A 16995-nucleotide genomic window follows, 5' to 3' on the forward strand; every position below is an offset into this window, starting at 1 on the left:
CGTGATAATTCTTCATTCCATGCAAGGTTTATTGGAGTATCTGCATGCTCGCATATAAATTTATACACGCATGAGAATACACGCTCGTTGATGTATGTAATCGGTGACGATAAGAAATCGATGTGCTTATCCGGGCAACGAATTATTTGATTCCTTTCGCCACGCGCCGCCATATACTGATTCTTATTTCCTGTTTTTATCGCTCTTTCACCGATCATATATTTAATAAACATCTATTAAAATTATATTTTTTACTTTCATAAATAATACATTTCTTTACGATAATTCAGAGATGAAAAATAATTAAAAATTAGAGAAATCGTGGAATACAAAATAAAATGCTGTACGAAGAATCAACACAGCTAAAATATAAAAATGTAGGTGCTCTAAGAGAAGAAAACGTTTTTCTCTTAAGTGTATAGAGAGAAGCGTACTATAAAAAGAAGCTATCGAGCAATTGTATCAAAGTTCTAAGTTCTCGCACTAAAAACAGAAATGTTCTACGGCGAGGTTAAAGATAACAACGCCATGAATGGGCGTAGACTCGATTACGAGTAGATTAGTTCGCTGGATATGGTATACTCCCGTGACATTCTTCTCTATCGCGACACAAGAAATGTCAGTTCCCACCCGAAGAGCACAATTACGCGGTGGCCGACGCCGCCACAGAGAGATAGAAGGAGATTAATCATTAATGGTGCATACGAATGCCAGGATCTCACGTTGAGAAAGGATCGACATGATTAACGGTGGAAGGACGAAAGAGCGGAGTCGAACTTACCAATGTTTCTTACTATAAATGTACATAGAATGGAGAATGTATTTGGAGCGCGAGGGGATAAAGTAACTTAACAACTTAATTGCTATTTCTTAATGACGGTACAATGCTGCGAATACGTTATATCGCTGAAGCACCGACGGGAGCTTGCTATTGGTACTTTCTGTTATTGTATTCATCCCGCCTGTCGACCTGCTGGCTCAGTGGTTGCTGTGGTTTTTGGGCTGCTGCGCGAGCTTCTTCCTCCTAGAAGATAAACATACCGAGTTTTTGTAAACTGTTCTCGATACCAACTGATACTATAAATTAGGCTTTGTTGATATTAATTATTTTCATAAAATTAAAAAAACATGTTTTTTTTTATTGAAAAATATGTTTTCTTTTGTCGAAAGTAACGCTAGCTTGATCAAGCGTTAAACATACTGTTATTGTCTGCCATTATACGAGAGAATTTTGTGTTTCTAGAAAATTCTCCATATCTTTATTTTCAACATCATTTCCTTTTATTTTCAAGTTTTATTCAAAGATTTGCATTTGCAATAATATATAAATTTAAAGTACGATCAACGGGCTCATTTGATGACGGTAAAGCAGTTATTATCACGATCTATGAAACAGCTTTAATTAGATGCAGATATCTCATCACGGATGTCATATTTTCTGCAGCGCGTAGATAAGAGTAATTTTCGACGAGTTAAAGAAGAGAACCGATAGCTATTGAGAACCGACGACATAGTGATTAACGAGAATCGAAAGGAAATGGCATGCGAGTAGCTACCTTCTTCCTTCACTTCGCGCGGGTCATTCATACCATATAGCGGTCTTTAGCCTTTGCATCGATATGGATCGCTATCACGATTTCGCAAGTGCGCTCGTCGTACATAGATAACTGAATGGCTTTTCGCAAACTCTGCTTGGAAACCGTGACCTATGCTAGCTGTGGCGAAACAGAAGTCCTTCCTATAAGCTCGCGGAGAACGTCTACCATAAAGGTGAACATGGACGTGAACAGAGGTGATAAGAAGAGAGATGAGAGAGGAAGAGAATAAGTGGGGATAATCGAGGACAGAAAACTGTGAATGGACTGTAATGTGCAATGAAGTAGTAATATTTTATATACTATTACTCCGTCACGTAAATCTTGAATGAGTCTGCTCTTTTAATACTTTTATATTTAATAAAATCATGTGTAATCTCTAAGATTTCTTTAATAGAATTTTAAACGTCGGTATCTGTTATAAAATGCGTATTAATGTGGATTATTTATTTCAGACAATCCACACGAATTAATATGTTAATAATTTCTTAATGTTATCTGCAACGAGAATAAATAGTCCATGCTATAATGGATTAAATATATTTTCGAGTGATCCTCGTACAAATTCTACCTTGGACTAGTATATTGCAAGTAAAACCACTTTACTGAAGCACCGTTAATTAAATATCCATAGTGTGGAATTTCATGGAAATCGAGTGGTGCAACTTCTATAAAAGTAATCGTGGCGAGAGGATATATAATGGGGGTTGGACGGAACAGGAAAGGTCGTGAGTACTGAGTATACTTACCTCTTGCTGACGAATACCCGCGTAGATGAGGTCGAGGCCTTTCTGGATCTCCTCGCTAACGGGCGGTGGCGTGGGAATGTGATCGCCCTGCGCGTGAAAGCCGGTCTCGTCGGCGGTGTAGTGAATGGTGATCAGCTGTCCCTCGGGACTCGTGTACGAGAAGGTGCCTTGCTGCACGATCGCCTCCGCCCGGTCTTCACCTTCGCCGATGGTCTTGATGTAGCCGCTTTCCTCGGCGATGATATTGTTGCCCGTTTCGTAACTGCGGGAGTCAAATTGCCCCGGGATGTTAAATAATCAATTGCGCAAAAACGGTCCAGAAAGCCGATCGGTCCGCGTTACGTAATGTTAAAATGCGCGCTGGCGAAGTTCGCACGGATTCGAGGCATCGGATAACGCCTCGGTCCAATATTGCGTCAATACTTTCGGGACCGGATTACATGGAGTTCGCGTGACGAAGCAGGTGATACGATTATGTGGAGCATAAGATATATGTTGGATCGCAAGCAAAATTTTTTTGCGCGCGTGACGTAAAGGCAAGATCGGAGAAAGATTTTTTTAAATATTTGAAATATTATACATGTATATACAATACTAATATTTATCGCTTCAAAAATTTGTATCAATAAATATAGTTAGCATTATTACTATAATAATTTAAGAGATTTTTAGATCTTTCTTTTTAATTGTATTGAAAATTTATATAATTACCTGGTCTTGTAAGTTCCATCGTGTTCCTGCTGCTTGTTCCAGTGCAAAATTGGAATGGGTGTAGTGCTTGTAGGTCGTCTGCTGTCAACCTGATGTTGTCCATCATCCTGCTGGTAGTTGCGTCCATGGTAATTTGAATCTTGCGCCACCGCCAATCCCAGAATCATTGCTAACGCCTGAAAAATTACAGATGTTAGTTTTCCTCTGATTAGTAAATGCCTTGATTGAGATAAATCTCGAGAAAACGAATGTTTCAAAATGCGATTACAAAATGTGTGTATGTCGTTAGGCGTTATTATATCATAAGATTCGGATTACGTCAATTTGTTCCCTTTCTAATCGACACCCTGTGACTAGATCAACGGGTAAAATGATCGATGAGAATAAACGCGGAAGAGTGTAACACGAATCCCAAAGTGGATTTATCGGTTTCTCTGCTACGAAATCGGGCGATGCGCTCTCAGGAGATGAGTGAAAGTGAGAAGCAAATGCCAACGCGGGTCATTTAACTCCTGACCCGCAAACTCGCACAGTTGGGCCCGTCCCATTTCATCCCAACCTACCGTGAACCCCTTCTATTCTTTGATATCGCGTTGCTTGTCCCGTTGCGATTCGTTCGTCTATCAATCTAATCGTAGATTTATTTTATAACGATACTGTTTTTTTTTTTTTAATTCTATTAAGTTTTATGATCAACTCTCAAAATGATTGATCCTAAAGCTTAATAAAATTTAAGAACGGAAAGAAAAAATAATAATTCTAATATAACATGCACAAATAATGTTAATTATTGTATTTTTAAAGAAAATTATCTTGTAAATGTGTATGTGTGTGTGTTTAAATATTCGAGAAAGTTCTGAAAAGTAAGGTATAAACTGATGTCAGCCTGTGGATTATGTAAAACTTCAGGTTTATAATCCCACGCAGTTCTTGTTTCGTCACTTCAACGGTGCATCTCACGCATATAAATTAATAAATGCGGGTTGTCGCAATGTATCAATGACAATGGTGGCTTCTTAAGATTCTACAAGGGTCACGTTTTTCGCTACCATATCTTTTGTCAGACAATTTTTCTTAAATATTAAACAATTTTTTTTAATTTTTTAACTAATTTTGGATTTAGTAAATGTGATTAAGTTTAACAAATAATAATGAATAGATAAATAAATGATAATAAAAAATCAAATAAATTACTTGAAACCATGGTATCTTAATTAACTTTATTTTAATACAAATTCACTATCTCTTTTCAAAATTACAATTAAAAAAACTGAAAAAATTAAATAAAGTATTAATATGGACGGTTATTTAATATTAGTTATTAGTAATTTAATATTAGTTAAATCAATTATTAACATTTTTGTAATGCAAACATGTAATACAGTCGAGAACGTGACATTATTTTTTCAACCCCGCAGTCACATCGCGCTTAATTGACGTTTCAGAAGACAACCCTTCCGGTTACTTACCACGTATTTCATCCTGACTCGCGAGATGTGCACCTCGTCAGTAAGACGGATCGACGTAAATGTGAGACGGGAGTATGGTGGCAAACGCACGGAGATAGTCGCAAACGAACAAGATCGACTGCGATTCCAGGAGAGGAAAGAAATCCCCTTTTATACTGACTCTCACTTTATCCCTACTCGAGGAGGCAATGGGCTTCGAAAGATGCTTCGTATGCTTTATGGCAAAGAGCCTACGTATCTGTCGGAGTAAATGCGTGTGTGGGATAGTCGCTTCCTTCGTAAGCGTCCGTGTCGAGAGTCGAGACCTCCCTGAGATCTCGATACCAAGAAGAAGTCTTGCTCCGATTATCACATCGACTATACATGACCTTAGTCTTGGCTAAAATCTCTGTCGCTCTTTCAATAACTTTCTAATGATCACCATTGTTTGCAAAAACTTGTCGCGGTTGATTTTATGCATGATAAAACTAATTAAATCAGGTTCAGGTGTACTAATTAATGAGTAATTCTATTCATATCGCTTCGTTAATCTAATATATGTGCTTCGTAAAAGATAATTCGCGATAATTCTAATAATTGTATATTTATAGTTCACGAAAAAGTGTACGTAATAATAAATAATACACATATGCTTAATGATAAATAATAATTTCCACATAATATTAAAACGTGAGTCTTTCGCGAATTCAGTTACTTTTTCACATCATCGCAGATGATTCGAAACTTTCGTATCGCTTCGCGGAGTCGGACCTCCCGTTCGGGTCCACGTAGTTTCGTAGTTTTACGAATTATGAGACCAGCAAAACAATAGGCGAAAAACACATTCTAATATGCATACTTACATATGCATCAGAATGCGCGTAATAATGCCATCGCAACAACCCACGATCAATAGCCGGGGACTGCTCTTCCGATTAGCGCAATACGCTTGTTCTCGCGCGGCCTTCGGATTGCTCTCCAGCGTTTCTTTCCATGTTATTAAGAAAACCAAGAACATGAAGTTTTCGCGACTTAAATAATAATTCTGTTCCCACACAAAATTTGCAAATAACGTGAATAATAGTTGGAAATTAATTGAGCTAATATTTATAAAAATGGTTTTAGTCCTAGCAGTTGCGCATGAGCGTGTGCGTGTGATGATTTATTGTATATTTATGTATTGCAAAATAAATAACACCGAGCATTTCACTTCAGCATTTGATTAATCAGGATTTTGCTGTGAAGGTGAAAATTAGCGAAAGTAAAGCCGGTTAGATTAGTCACGTACATAAATTATAATTGGGAGAGCAAGTCATCCAATTCCAAAAATCATGCGCATCGTAATGTTATGCATTATCCAAGTTTTGCACTACACAACTCTTGCGGAATTAATTTTCTAATAAGGTTTAATTATTTAATAGTAAGATCAGTATGCCTTCTGCTGGTTTTCTTGCGCTTTGATGTTCGAAGGCGTGTAAGGAAGACACCCCGAGATTAAGTATTGCGCAAACGGATAGATATATGCTAACTACTTTCACGCAGAGCCGGCGAGGAGCCGTTGACTTCCGACGTGACATGAAATTCGCATTCTTATGCCTAGAGGCATTTCTCGAATATTATGTACGTCCAATCAAACATAGCCCGCTGTTTTTTACAGGTAAAGTCTGACGAGCGCATCTTTCGCGTAGGACGTGGTCGCGGATGAATCGATCATCGATTATCGCAGAATGTCAACTGTGATGTAATCGTTATACATATATGTATTATAATACTTAATGCCAGGTCAATTACGTAACGGTAATCGCCGTTACATCGAATGTGGTGTACATTAAATGTACCACCTCATTGTGTAATTATTGCTTCATTACGTGGCAGTTAAGCGAGAGAAAAAGGTTTTATACATGCCGGCTGAAACGTGATTACGATAACCGTATAGAGATGCAATTGCGAAATTGCTTTAACCGTTTACTGATCTTTCGCGTGGATTAACGCAGTATTGAAAAGTCGCGGTGCACAAGGACATTTTATTATCGGAACAGTGTACACACATGATCGGGACATCACAAACGCTTGCATCCGTGTGTGCTCGCGTGACTTCTGCAAAATATCGTTAAGATAAATACATATGTTAACATATTAAGACTATAATCGTCTCGTACACACCTTGCTTACCTACTTGCTATTCACGATGCAGGGCAAGGTTGCTGCGACGGCACTAAAATGTAATAACAATATAATTGCACACATGTCATTATGTATAAAAAAAGATAATATTAAGAAGATTAAAAATTTCTTAAGGATTTACTTCCGTAGGTGTTGGCAGGAGGACAAGAAGCGGAACAAGGTGATGGCAGGGGGACGAGCGTTCCAGGCGGGATATAGCTGTCAAAGAAGATATTGATGCATAAATCATGAAATTTTAAATTGATGAGACACGCGAAGACGTACAGCATGAATCGCGAGATTCTAAATTGCTAAATAGTCAGATAAAGAGCGAGGCTTGAACCTTAGATTGTACGTGGTATTGTCCTCCATGGGATTGACGGGTGAATAATAGGGCGTAGGTGCAGCCCATGGTTTCTCGGCCTGATCCGCTGGCTCTACCGGTTGATAACTCAGTCGCGTCGTGGTCTCGGATTCCATCGGAACATCGGACGGCTGATACTTGCGTATGGGCGCGTACGATTTAATAGGCAGCAGGCATTCGTGATCGTTCGGTATATAAGACAGTCTATGAGTCGTGCAGGCTGCAATAATCATATGTTAGAAATGAAAAATCGCAAACAGGATAATCAGGCGGCGCGGCTAAGATTTCTTTTTTGAAGGAGGAACAGCGCGCTCTCATCTTCGATGAAGAAATAGTACTTTCTCCGACCGACGAATATGATTGTAAGATCAAATATGCAAATTATGATATTATTTTATGTATGGCTTAACACTTACATTCCAGCGGCAAGGGCGAGAAAGTAAGATTGTTCTCGGGTCGAACCTCTGTTGGCGGCATCACGCGCTTCCAGGTGTAGTCGTGCTTCTGCGTAGTTTCATCCTGCATCGGTCCTCTGCCCAACAATTGTCGGTCGCAAGGCGTAACAGGCGTTTCCGGTTTGACACACCAGTTGCCCAGGAAACTCAACTGCAACGATTAACGAAATCTTGAACGTTGATTTTAATTGAAGTCTATTACTTATCTAAAAGAATACTCGTATGATTTAAGTTATATATAAATTTCTATGATTAATAGCAATTGTCCCGTCTCGAACGATGGTCTTGCGATGTTGAAACGACGAAGCCGGTCGACGTCCTCGATCTTTAAGGGAATAGTCATTGTTGTCTCAATTCGTTACAATAGCGTTATGGCTTGGTAGAAAGAGGACTATCGAATCAATCTGCGAGGCGACGCAACGATTGTTAGGCAATTTGAGAAAATTATCTCGTAACCGCCGCATAATGCACTCGAGAATGTAACTATCGACTCGAATTAGTGTATCATCCTCGAGTCGAATCCACCGTGACGGTACGATTCAGCGTTTACCCGATTGACGGTGTCGTGGGAGAGTGGACACGGCGAGAAAATCATGTTGCTAGGCTGGCGAATGGGATCCGGTGGCTTGTCACCGCCACACCCGAAATAGCTAAGTCGGTACGTGGTATTATCGTCGAAGCAGCAGCCGGCGTTTAATAAATTTTCAGTGTCATCGTGGCTGTAAGGTTCCGGACGCTTCTCGCCACAGTGAGGCCAGTAACTCAGTCTGTAGGTCGTACATCCGTCCATCGGCGTCACCGGGCGATGGTACTCTCCTTTTTGACTCCACGGTACCTCCTCCTAAGAAAGCAAATAATTATATGTATTTAATATTTATAAAAAAAAGAATTGTTCTTTGTTTAAGTCATTGAATTACTAATGTCATGTAGAAAATGCAAAGTAGATATCCAAAAAATTATTTAAAATATCCATAAATTAAAATAAAAAACTTAAGAAATAAGAACAAAATAAGTTTCAAAATTTTTATTTGTAACTCACTTTTACAGGAGCCTCGTTTGGCCAATAGCTAAGCCTGTACGTCGTACAACCTTCCATCGGTGTATCCGATTTGACATATTTTCTAATGGGCGCATAAGATTGTATCGGAAGCAAGCAGGAGGAGTTGTAGTAGCTCAAGCGATACGTCGTATCATCTGTCTCCCAATGTTGTTGTTAATTATAATCAAACAATATTTTTTACTATGCACTTTGTTTTTTAAAATTAAGATTAAAGTAGATAGATATTTTTATTTAGCGATAAAGATTACCGGACAAAGCAGCACAGGGAGGATACAAATTATTTTGCGCCTTGACGATCTCAGGTCGTCTCACGCTTTTCCACGAATAATCATGTTTGTGCGTTGTGACATCTTCCATTGGACCTCTACCCAGCCACTGTCTGTCGCAGGGTGTTATTGGCGGATCTGTTTTTACGCACCAATTGCCAAAGTAGCTTATCTGCAAGAGCATTCAAACTCTAGACGACGAATTATTAAAAAAAAATTATTTTAACAAAATGTTTGTCATACTTTGTGCGTCGTTTCATCAGACATTGGCGCGTCACTGCACGTCAGATTGTCTTCAGGACGAAAGGATTCGACAATGGCGCCGGGTCCTTCCCAATAAGAGAGACGATATGTTGTGTCATTTTCCATCGGTACGTTCGATTTCCAGTAATACTAAAGAGGAAGATAGCTTAACAACAGTAAATGAGAATATAGAACAAAAGAAAATATTTTTGGAATACTAATTTCATCAGAAATATGAAAGAATAAAAAAATTACAGTAAACGTCAAAATATTCTTTACTGAATAGTCTTTGAATTACTTACGCGAACAGGTGCGAAGGATTTTGCTACCTCTGGTTGAACATATTTCTGTAAAAGTTATTCGGTTTCTAATTTATGTCCAAATTGAATAAATAAATACAATGGCATAAATGTAAACATTAAAAATTATTACTCACGTAGCATGTAGGTTGCGGTGTGCAACAGCAGCAGCAGTTGCAGCATGCATCGTGGCCCAACTAAAACGCGTTTATATTCCAAGAAAAGCAAATAACACATAAATTGCGAAATTAGTAAAACATTAAACACAATTGTCATAATAATTTTTCCTTTTTCTTTTTTCTATCTCAAAGCTCACCCGAATTTTATTTTTTGCCTCAATAATCGACTGCTGCGGCGTTCGTTTAGGCCTACAACGATAAATTAGTCAGTATTTACTTTAAAAGAACATGTACTAGGTTTTGAATAAGGAAAAAAATATGCTTAGTGTCAAAACCAAATGTCAACAAGTTATTGAGATGTCAGCTTACGGATCAGGGGGACAGATTTCCATGATTCTTGAAATAGTTTGTGTCAATGCCGATATATCACTTCGTATATCATAGAAATATAGCAGAAAAATTTAGTTAAATATAATTTTAAAACGTTTTAATCATAATTTTTAAACGTTTTGAATGGTAACGAAAAAGTGAAACGGCCGAGTCGCGTGACGTTATTCATTATTACTTTGAGATATGCTGATAAAATTTCCAATTAATGGAAAACAGATAAATTCGTTTTATTAAAGCCCGTCTTCGATCTATGGCAAAAATTTATTTGAATTTTAGTTTAGATCAATAGAAAATAATATAATTTATTTAGATAATTGATTAAAATTTCTTAAGAAAATTTCCTTAGTCGTAGGAATTATTAAGAAATATACAGTGGGGTAAAAAAAACTCATTCAGAATTTATTAATTAAATGTGTACAATTGTAAGTTCACCTAAATCGTGTAAAAAACCAAATATAGACAATACATATTTTATTAGTAAGAAATCAGCCATTGATTTTGTGTTATAAGAGCTACGCGCAATTCATTAAAAAACGCTGAAACGAATGACTAAACGCGAGAATAAAATAATCTTAATTCTATAGCCTAAATTAATAAATTTACATGCGCACGATTAAGATCATGTACTTAATTACGTGTTATGAAATTATGCTATTCAACGAAGAATCATTAGTTTCTTTTGATTTAAGTATCAACATACATTGATACGCTACTCAGAAAGTATCTGTCAAGATAACGTAAGAAGAAAACCGATATGAACAATCGCGAACGAACTTAAGTTAACGTAAGACCAAATCGTTGCGCTATTTCCGGAGAATGAGTGGTTGCGACCGCGAGTAAAAGTGGTATATCGGCTGCATCGAGATCAAGAGCGTTCATTAAACTGTTCACATTGGCGTCAGACTCTTCCATGGACATCATCATTTCCGCCAAGGCTTCGCTTCTCAACCATAATTCCCTCAGTTTAGCCTCCAAAATCGCTATGCACTGAAACATCAGTTTAACTCATAATATTTATCTATTTACAAAGAAAGATTTATATAATATAAATAGATAGTGAAAGATTCGATTGAATTGAGATAGCAAAACACTCACATGAGTAGGAGAGTGGTATTTTCGCCATACATAGGCGAAGGACTCTAGCATATTTGATACCAGACGCGACATACCGACTGGTAGTGGAGGACTTTGCCACGGCGCGTTATTCGACAAGATTCCGACGTGCCATGTGTCCAAGTCGGCCAGCACGCAGAGTGCTTCTGCGACCGGTTGATCGATCGTCGGAAAACGAGCACTGGCCATAACTTCCTCTCGCATGTACGACCACCATTTCTCCTCCTCAATCTCGGGGTTGTCTTTCTCATCCTCTGACAGCTTCTTCTTTTTTCTTCTCTTTTTTTTCTTAGTTACACCCTGTAGCACCAAACCCCACGTATAGCCTGTACTTAAAATGTTACTTTCGTCATTCGTCATCGTATTTCGCATGAGAGTTCTCGTGAAGCCCACTTCTTTAATTAATCCAGTTTTAACCTGTGAAATTTTCCTCGATCTGTAACAATAGTTATTGAATTATTTTAAATCAAAGTGAGAAAGTGACAAAAATAAAAAATAATGAAAGTTAAGATAGAAGATTAACTAGATTTCTAAATTGATTTTTAATTAACACAGTTCCGTGATTTTATCATAAAGAAATCAATATAATTGTTTTTTTAAACAGACATTATAGGTACTGTATTTCAACATACACCGACTGTGGCATTGGCAATTCCACGACGCTGTTGGCTTCCATCAGAGCCTCAAGACTGTTGGATCGAGACAGTCTCATGGTTCTGCCACCTTCGGAACTTCCGCGCAACACCTCCGTCGCGTTTGTCGGTGTCTCCAACACCTGCTTGCTGCTGTCATAATCTTGTGAGGCAGCGTATCCCTGACCGTTGCACTTTAAACAAAAACCTATAGACCTCGTCCCCATGCTGGATGCCGCTCCCGGAGGCGGCTGTATGCTCTTCGACGATTCGGGAAAGTTTCGCTGGATGATCTTCCTCAGTACGCCTTCCGGAAGTTGCGCAGATGTGCTAGGCAGTCTCGTGAAGGTGTAAGAGCATTGACAGTTGTTGCCGAGACGCGGTCTCAACGGTAACTTTGCGGGCTTATCTTCCCCACCGAGAGTGAAGAAGACCTGCGATTCCTTAAATTCGTCGACGAATCCACCGTTCGCATCGAGCGGTAACTCAGGTCTGCTGTAGAACATCTTCAGCGGATCTATATTGTTATTCAGCCGATGATGCAGTTCAGACTTTCCAGTCGCGAGACTCTCTTCGGTATGGTGAGCGTCCAACTTCTTCTCGAGGCCTCGCAAAGAAAGCTGCGGGAAATTTTGCGGCTGACATCCCTTTGAAATGATATCCTCCTGCGAGTCGATCTCACTAACGATTATTTTCACTTCGCTCGACACTTTGAAATTTTTCTCCTTGTCTTTATCCGATCGATCCTCTTGCAACAGCTCGTATTTCTCGCTCTCGTGATTTTCGCGCGATGGAAATTCTTTCGTTGAAAACTTGAGATCTACCGGTGGTTCGGTCGATTTCGTCATAAGCGTGTCAAGGCCGGATTTCATGGTGCCGCTACGCTTCAGGGGACTGACGGATCGCGAGATCCTCGGCCGTTCTGCCGGATATCGTGGAGTGCATTGTACGTTAACATCGCCGGTTCCGGTTTCAGGCGATTGTGCCGACTTGCGCGACGGTAAGACGAGCGATTCGCGTCTACGAATCGAGGTGTCTCGATCGTTGAACGCGCACGTCGGTCTCCTGTTACCGAACAGATACGGTCGTTTGCTGCGAGCCTGCTCCAGCATGTTCGTCGCCATCTGCACGTCTTGCTGTGATGTGCAACGGTATTCCTGACTTTTCCGTATTATCCCACTGCGGATGAAGTAAGACAAAAACGACAGGACGGAATTGATCAAATCGCTTTTTCGAGGATCGCCCGCAATTACGGTATGCGACACTTTCACGGGGTTGCCTAGCGCGCCATACAGGTCACCAAGTTGTGCCCACAGTGGATTGCAAGAATACCAGCTACCCAGCTTCTCGATCTGAAAATAGAAATAAATTATCACTAAGATTTTAGTAAAGTCTCACATAGAATTAGTAACTAATATTTGACAAAATATCGACATAATTTAATCAACTTTATTATATATATCAAAACTTTATAACTTAATTAATTATTTAATTAGGTTTTTCTTTTTTAATATGCTTCATGTGTTGCTAATAAATTTTTGAAAGATTCTGTTAATTTTATTCTACTGATCATGGACAGTTCAATCAGACACCGTATAATTTCTGTATCTAGTTCCAAAATCCGTATCTGCTACAATTATTTAAACTCACCATCTGCCGATCATGCGGTGACAGCACGGTGTACACCCAGCCGAGGTGATACGTTAATACAGCAGTTACCACGGTGCTTAGGAAACTGAAAGACGGTGAAATAAATATCGGGACGTTTATTCAATCCGATCTGATCTACGCTCCTACACTCACAAATTTGTAGATTTCGTATCGATCTCGTCGAATAATTGACACATCTGTTGCAAACTGCGATGCAAGGTATTCGTCGTCTCATTCACCGTCACGGAGTTAAGCAGAACGTCGTGCCACAGTAGAGGCGTGCGCGTGTTAACGTCGACATCAAGAAGTATATGCAACAACGAAATGACAAATCGTGACGTCGCCCAGCACATTCTGTCAGTCAACTGCATCCTGTTGCAGTTGGAACCGTTGATATTGCTCATTTCAATGCAAAAATATCTCAAACGATCCAGCATCCCTTCTAGGAGAGCCATATGTTCTAAAAGCCTCGTCTTTATCTGGCTGTAAATTATACATATTTTCCTTCTTAAAATTATTAATTTTTTATAGTCTAAAGTACCTACATATATTTATATTTTTTAAAAAGGTCTAAAAATCTGACGGATTAAATAAACAAAATCAATTTATCTCGTTAATAGACAACTGTAATTTCAATTCGGAGCGAATACGAGCCTAAGGCGCGGACGTGCGTTAAATGTTACTTTATTTTTTATTTTTTCTTTCTCGCTTAGAAAAAATTAGCTTTTATTTCTTTAGACATAAATCGGCAAAGTTTATATTTAAAATCACTATGCTTATATTTAGATGCTTTTTTTATTTCAATCAAAAAACGCGTAAGATAATTCTATACCTTTCATGGCCCTGAACCAATCGCACTAACATCGTCAAACCCAGCCTGGTTTTGTGTCGCTTCGCGTGTCCGTCACGCCCGTCACTTCCGTTCTCGTTCCAGTGCTGCATCCCGAAGGCATCGTCGGAATCCAATCGTCCGAGGGAAGTCGAGACCACCCTCCACCATCTTCTGCGCAAGCTGGTGAGACTGCCGATCCCGGACGATCCGTTACTCTCCAACGATTGCGAACCTGGATCAGCATCGCGTGAGCTACGATGCACTTCCGACAATAAATCGCTCTAATCGTTGACATGAACTTACTGCTCGTCGGCGGAGCTATGTCTATGTCCCAGCCGCTCCCGGTACTCGAGCACGTCGAACTTTTTCGCGGGCCTACGTGCGAATCGTTACTCGACAGATTGCCGGAGCTCGGCCGAGACACTGCAATGGAGACCTAATCAGGATTTATTCTGGCTACCTTCGACAACTTTTTTAAGCATTTGTCATATTTGATTAATTATTGTGTCGTCTAGAAAAAAATGGATTGTGAAAAAGAAAATAAATTCAGAATAAATGTAAACTCGCTTCTTTTCATGAAAAGTTCCGTTTTCCTTATAAAGTGTATTTAACGAGAAGCTGTTAAAGAAGTTATTTATTAAAAAGAAGAATTAATTTTTACTGAAATAATATTGTCGATATATACTTACGAAATGATCGCATACTAGTATTGCTAGAAGTAGAATCCACGTGCATCGACCGTCCAAGTCCTTCATCTGAGACTTTTTCACTGCGATAATAAAACAATCAATTAAATTGATCTATAATAGAAAAGATCTTTGAAGAAATACATCGAAAACAGTTTACCTCGTTTTACACGTGCCATGTTCCGTCGCAGGAAAGATTTTCGTGCACATGATGCACGGTGGAGAATTCATCGAGTGAACCTTTAAATTGAAGAGGAAAATCAATGATTAAAATCTCTATGTATTTTTGCAAAAAAAATTTTAAAAACCATTATTTTAAAATCAATTTACCTTAAATGACGATCCTCTGTATGTCATTGCCACGGTGCCGAACACCATTTCGCTCAGAAGGCTCACGTCATCTTCAACGGTCTTGTCTCGCTGAAAATTTTAGATGCTACATTTCGTTAATGATATTTAATATTTGTAGATAGAAATTTAAATAAGTAATTTCGACAAAAGCTTTATTACATATGCCATGTAATCAAAGATACTATAATTTTACACATAGAGATAAAAGAGATAACTACTACAAAAAAATGAAAATAAATAAAAAATAAATAATTTGCCTGTACATTATAAAAGAAATATATAGGCAAATCGTAATAAAATAGATCGTAATAAAATAGAAAATTTCAAAATTTAAAATATTATTTTTCTAAAACATTATTGTTATTATTGTTTTAAATATTATTTGATTAAGTTTGCGTTTATAACTCTGTCTGTGTCTGGTAATTATACTAGTATGCTCGAAACTCGATGATTACCTCGAAATCGCGAGCAGTCCCTAGGTTAAAAGGCGTTTCGCATTTTCTCTCCGCATTGTTGTTTACCGTAGTGCACACGGTTTCGCTTTTACTTCGATGTTTCTGCACTGTCATCGAGTCGAAGAGAAGTTTCCTACCGCGCCATTCGCATTCTCGAAATAGCAAAATCCGCACTTGCTCCGCTCCAACTTGCAAAACGGAGTCCCTACAATAATTTTACGGTATAAAGGCCGTTTTATTTGGATTAACTCTTTTTTGCATGCAAGATGTTCAAAATAAATTATAAAAATAATAAATTTACAAATTTAACTCCTTTACATCCGACTTTTTTAAGAGAAATAAGAACATTTAGTTAACACAATTATTTTTAGAAGGTTTTGCGGTTGTTGAATGCTAAAACTGGATCAAAATATAAATTTTAAAGAGGCGAATGCAAAGAATAAAATATATCCACATGTTAATAAAATTGCGTGTTACGGGATTTTAGAATTGCTAAGTACGAAAATAATGTCGAAATGTAAAAAATCTGAAATAGCGGCCTGTAATGCAGTTTTTGTCTATGTTAAATTAAAATTAAAAAAATAAAGAAAAAAAATGCAATAATTTAACAATGAAAGCTGGAGTAAGTCAGTGTGTAATAATACAATTAAATAAGCCTGTATTAGATATAAAAATTAAGTCGGCCTGTATAGAAAAGTTTGATAAAGAATTTCATGAATTTCTCTCAAATATCTCCTTCGAATGGAGAAGCTACGAAGCGCTTCGTCGGCGCGACGCGCGTTCTCTTCGACGTTGCGTTGGTAAAACAGCCGCAGATGCAAGAATAGAGCCAAGTAATTGCAATGAAGCAGGTTAGGGAAACGGCATAAGCGTCAGTCTTTATTATAAAATTCCAGACACCTAATCAGCTGTCTGATAATACAACGCCATTACGATTTTTATTTCGCCGCCTGGGCGATACCAGAGAGAAATATATTTCGCTCCGCTTCCTTCTCAAAGCGCGAAATTCTGCCTTTATCTCCGGCGCTAATACAGAATGGCAATACGATTGAGAAAAGATTTAACACGATATGTAATAATTCGCAAGGCATATATGATATGTAATAGCGCGATGATGATGGATGCTACGCGAGCCGCTCCGAAGATATTCCACGAGCGTCGGCGATACGGAGCGAAAACGCGCTGCGAAATGGAGCAGCGCGCGATCTCTCTTGCTCACCTATCATTCTCAGTTGTTCGCGCACTGGACACTAGGCTCTCAGCACTCTCGCACGGACTGCTCTTCCTCGCAGGTAGCAGCTTATCGAGCAACGGCATCATAAAGCCACGGCCCGCAGTCTATAGTTATCGCATCGTCTCGCGGATCAGACCTGCGTCTATCATGTCACGCGGAACTGCACCATACATGTTCGCG

General features: G+C 38.7%; 2 protein-coding genes across 5 annotated transcripts; both read right to left on the reverse strand.

Moving 5' to 3' along the window:
• Positions 1–327: 327 nt before the first annotated feature.
• On the reverse strand, positions 328–9864 carry LOC112456128. Its single transcript, XM_025018463.1, is given in 15 exon segments — positions 328–1024; positions 2345–2606; positions 3056–3231; positions 3447–3503; positions 3505–3614; positions 6809–6885; positions 7010–7250; positions 7447–7636; positions 8036–8326; positions 8525–8679; positions 8794–8983; positions 9055–9204; positions 9491–9550; positions 9670–9721; positions 9842–9864. Coding segments are annotated over 15 exon segments (2130 nt in total). The 3' UTR covers positions 328–928.
• Positions 9865–10259: 395 nt separating this feature from the next.
• On the reverse strand, positions 10260–16989 carry LOC112456112 (folliculin-interacting protein 2). 4 transcript variants are annotated; one of them, XM_025018429.1, is made up of 12 exons: positions 16801–16989; positions 15582–15786; positions 15106–15195; positions 14936–15015; positions 14779–14858; positions 14393–14512; positions 14090–14321; positions 13411–13740; positions 13258–13342; positions 11608–12959; positions 10958–11411; positions 10260–10849 (listed from the first exon to the last, which is right to left on the reverse strand). In XM_025018429.1, exons 1-12 carry the CDS (start codon positions 16899–16901, stop codon positions 10637–10639), a joined length of 3342 nt encoding a protein of 1113 aa, XP_024874197.1. In that variant the 5' UTR covers positions 16902–16989; the 3' UTR covers positions 10260–10636. The 4 variants fall into 4 exon arrangements, with proteins under 4 accessions (XP_024874197.1, XP_024874199.1, XP_024874200.1 ...); XM_025018430.1 differs by having other exon boundaries at positions 10733–10849; positions 11032–11411; XM_025018431.1 differs by lacking the exon at positions 16801–16989 and having other exon boundaries at positions 15106–15211; positions 15582–15668.
• Positions 16990–16995: the final 6 nt, after the last annotated feature.

This window comes from Temnothorax curvispinosus, unplaced genomic scaffold (assembly GCF_003070985.1).
Source record: "Temnothorax curvispinosus isolate PA1 unplaced genomic scaffold, ASM307098v1 QBEX01006657.1, whole genome shotgun sequence".
NCBI classification, from domain to species: domain Eukaryota; kingdom Metazoa; phylum Arthropoda; class Insecta; order Hymenoptera; family Formicidae; genus Temnothorax; species Temnothorax curvispinosus.

Coding starts and splice junctions, on each gene's coding strand:
- LOC112456112 (XM_025018429.1), bottom strand. CDS start 16,901: ATGATGCCGTTGCTCGATAAGCTGCTACCTGCGAGGAAGAGCAGTCCG. Junction 15,787..16,800: donor CGAACAACTGAGAATGATAG/GTGAGCAAGAGA, acceptor AAATTATTGTAG/GGACTCCGTTTTGCAAGTTG. Junction 11,412..11,607: donor TTGCCAATGCCACAGTCGGT/GTATGTTGAAAT, acceptor CTATTGTTACAG/ATCGAGGAAAATTTCACAGG.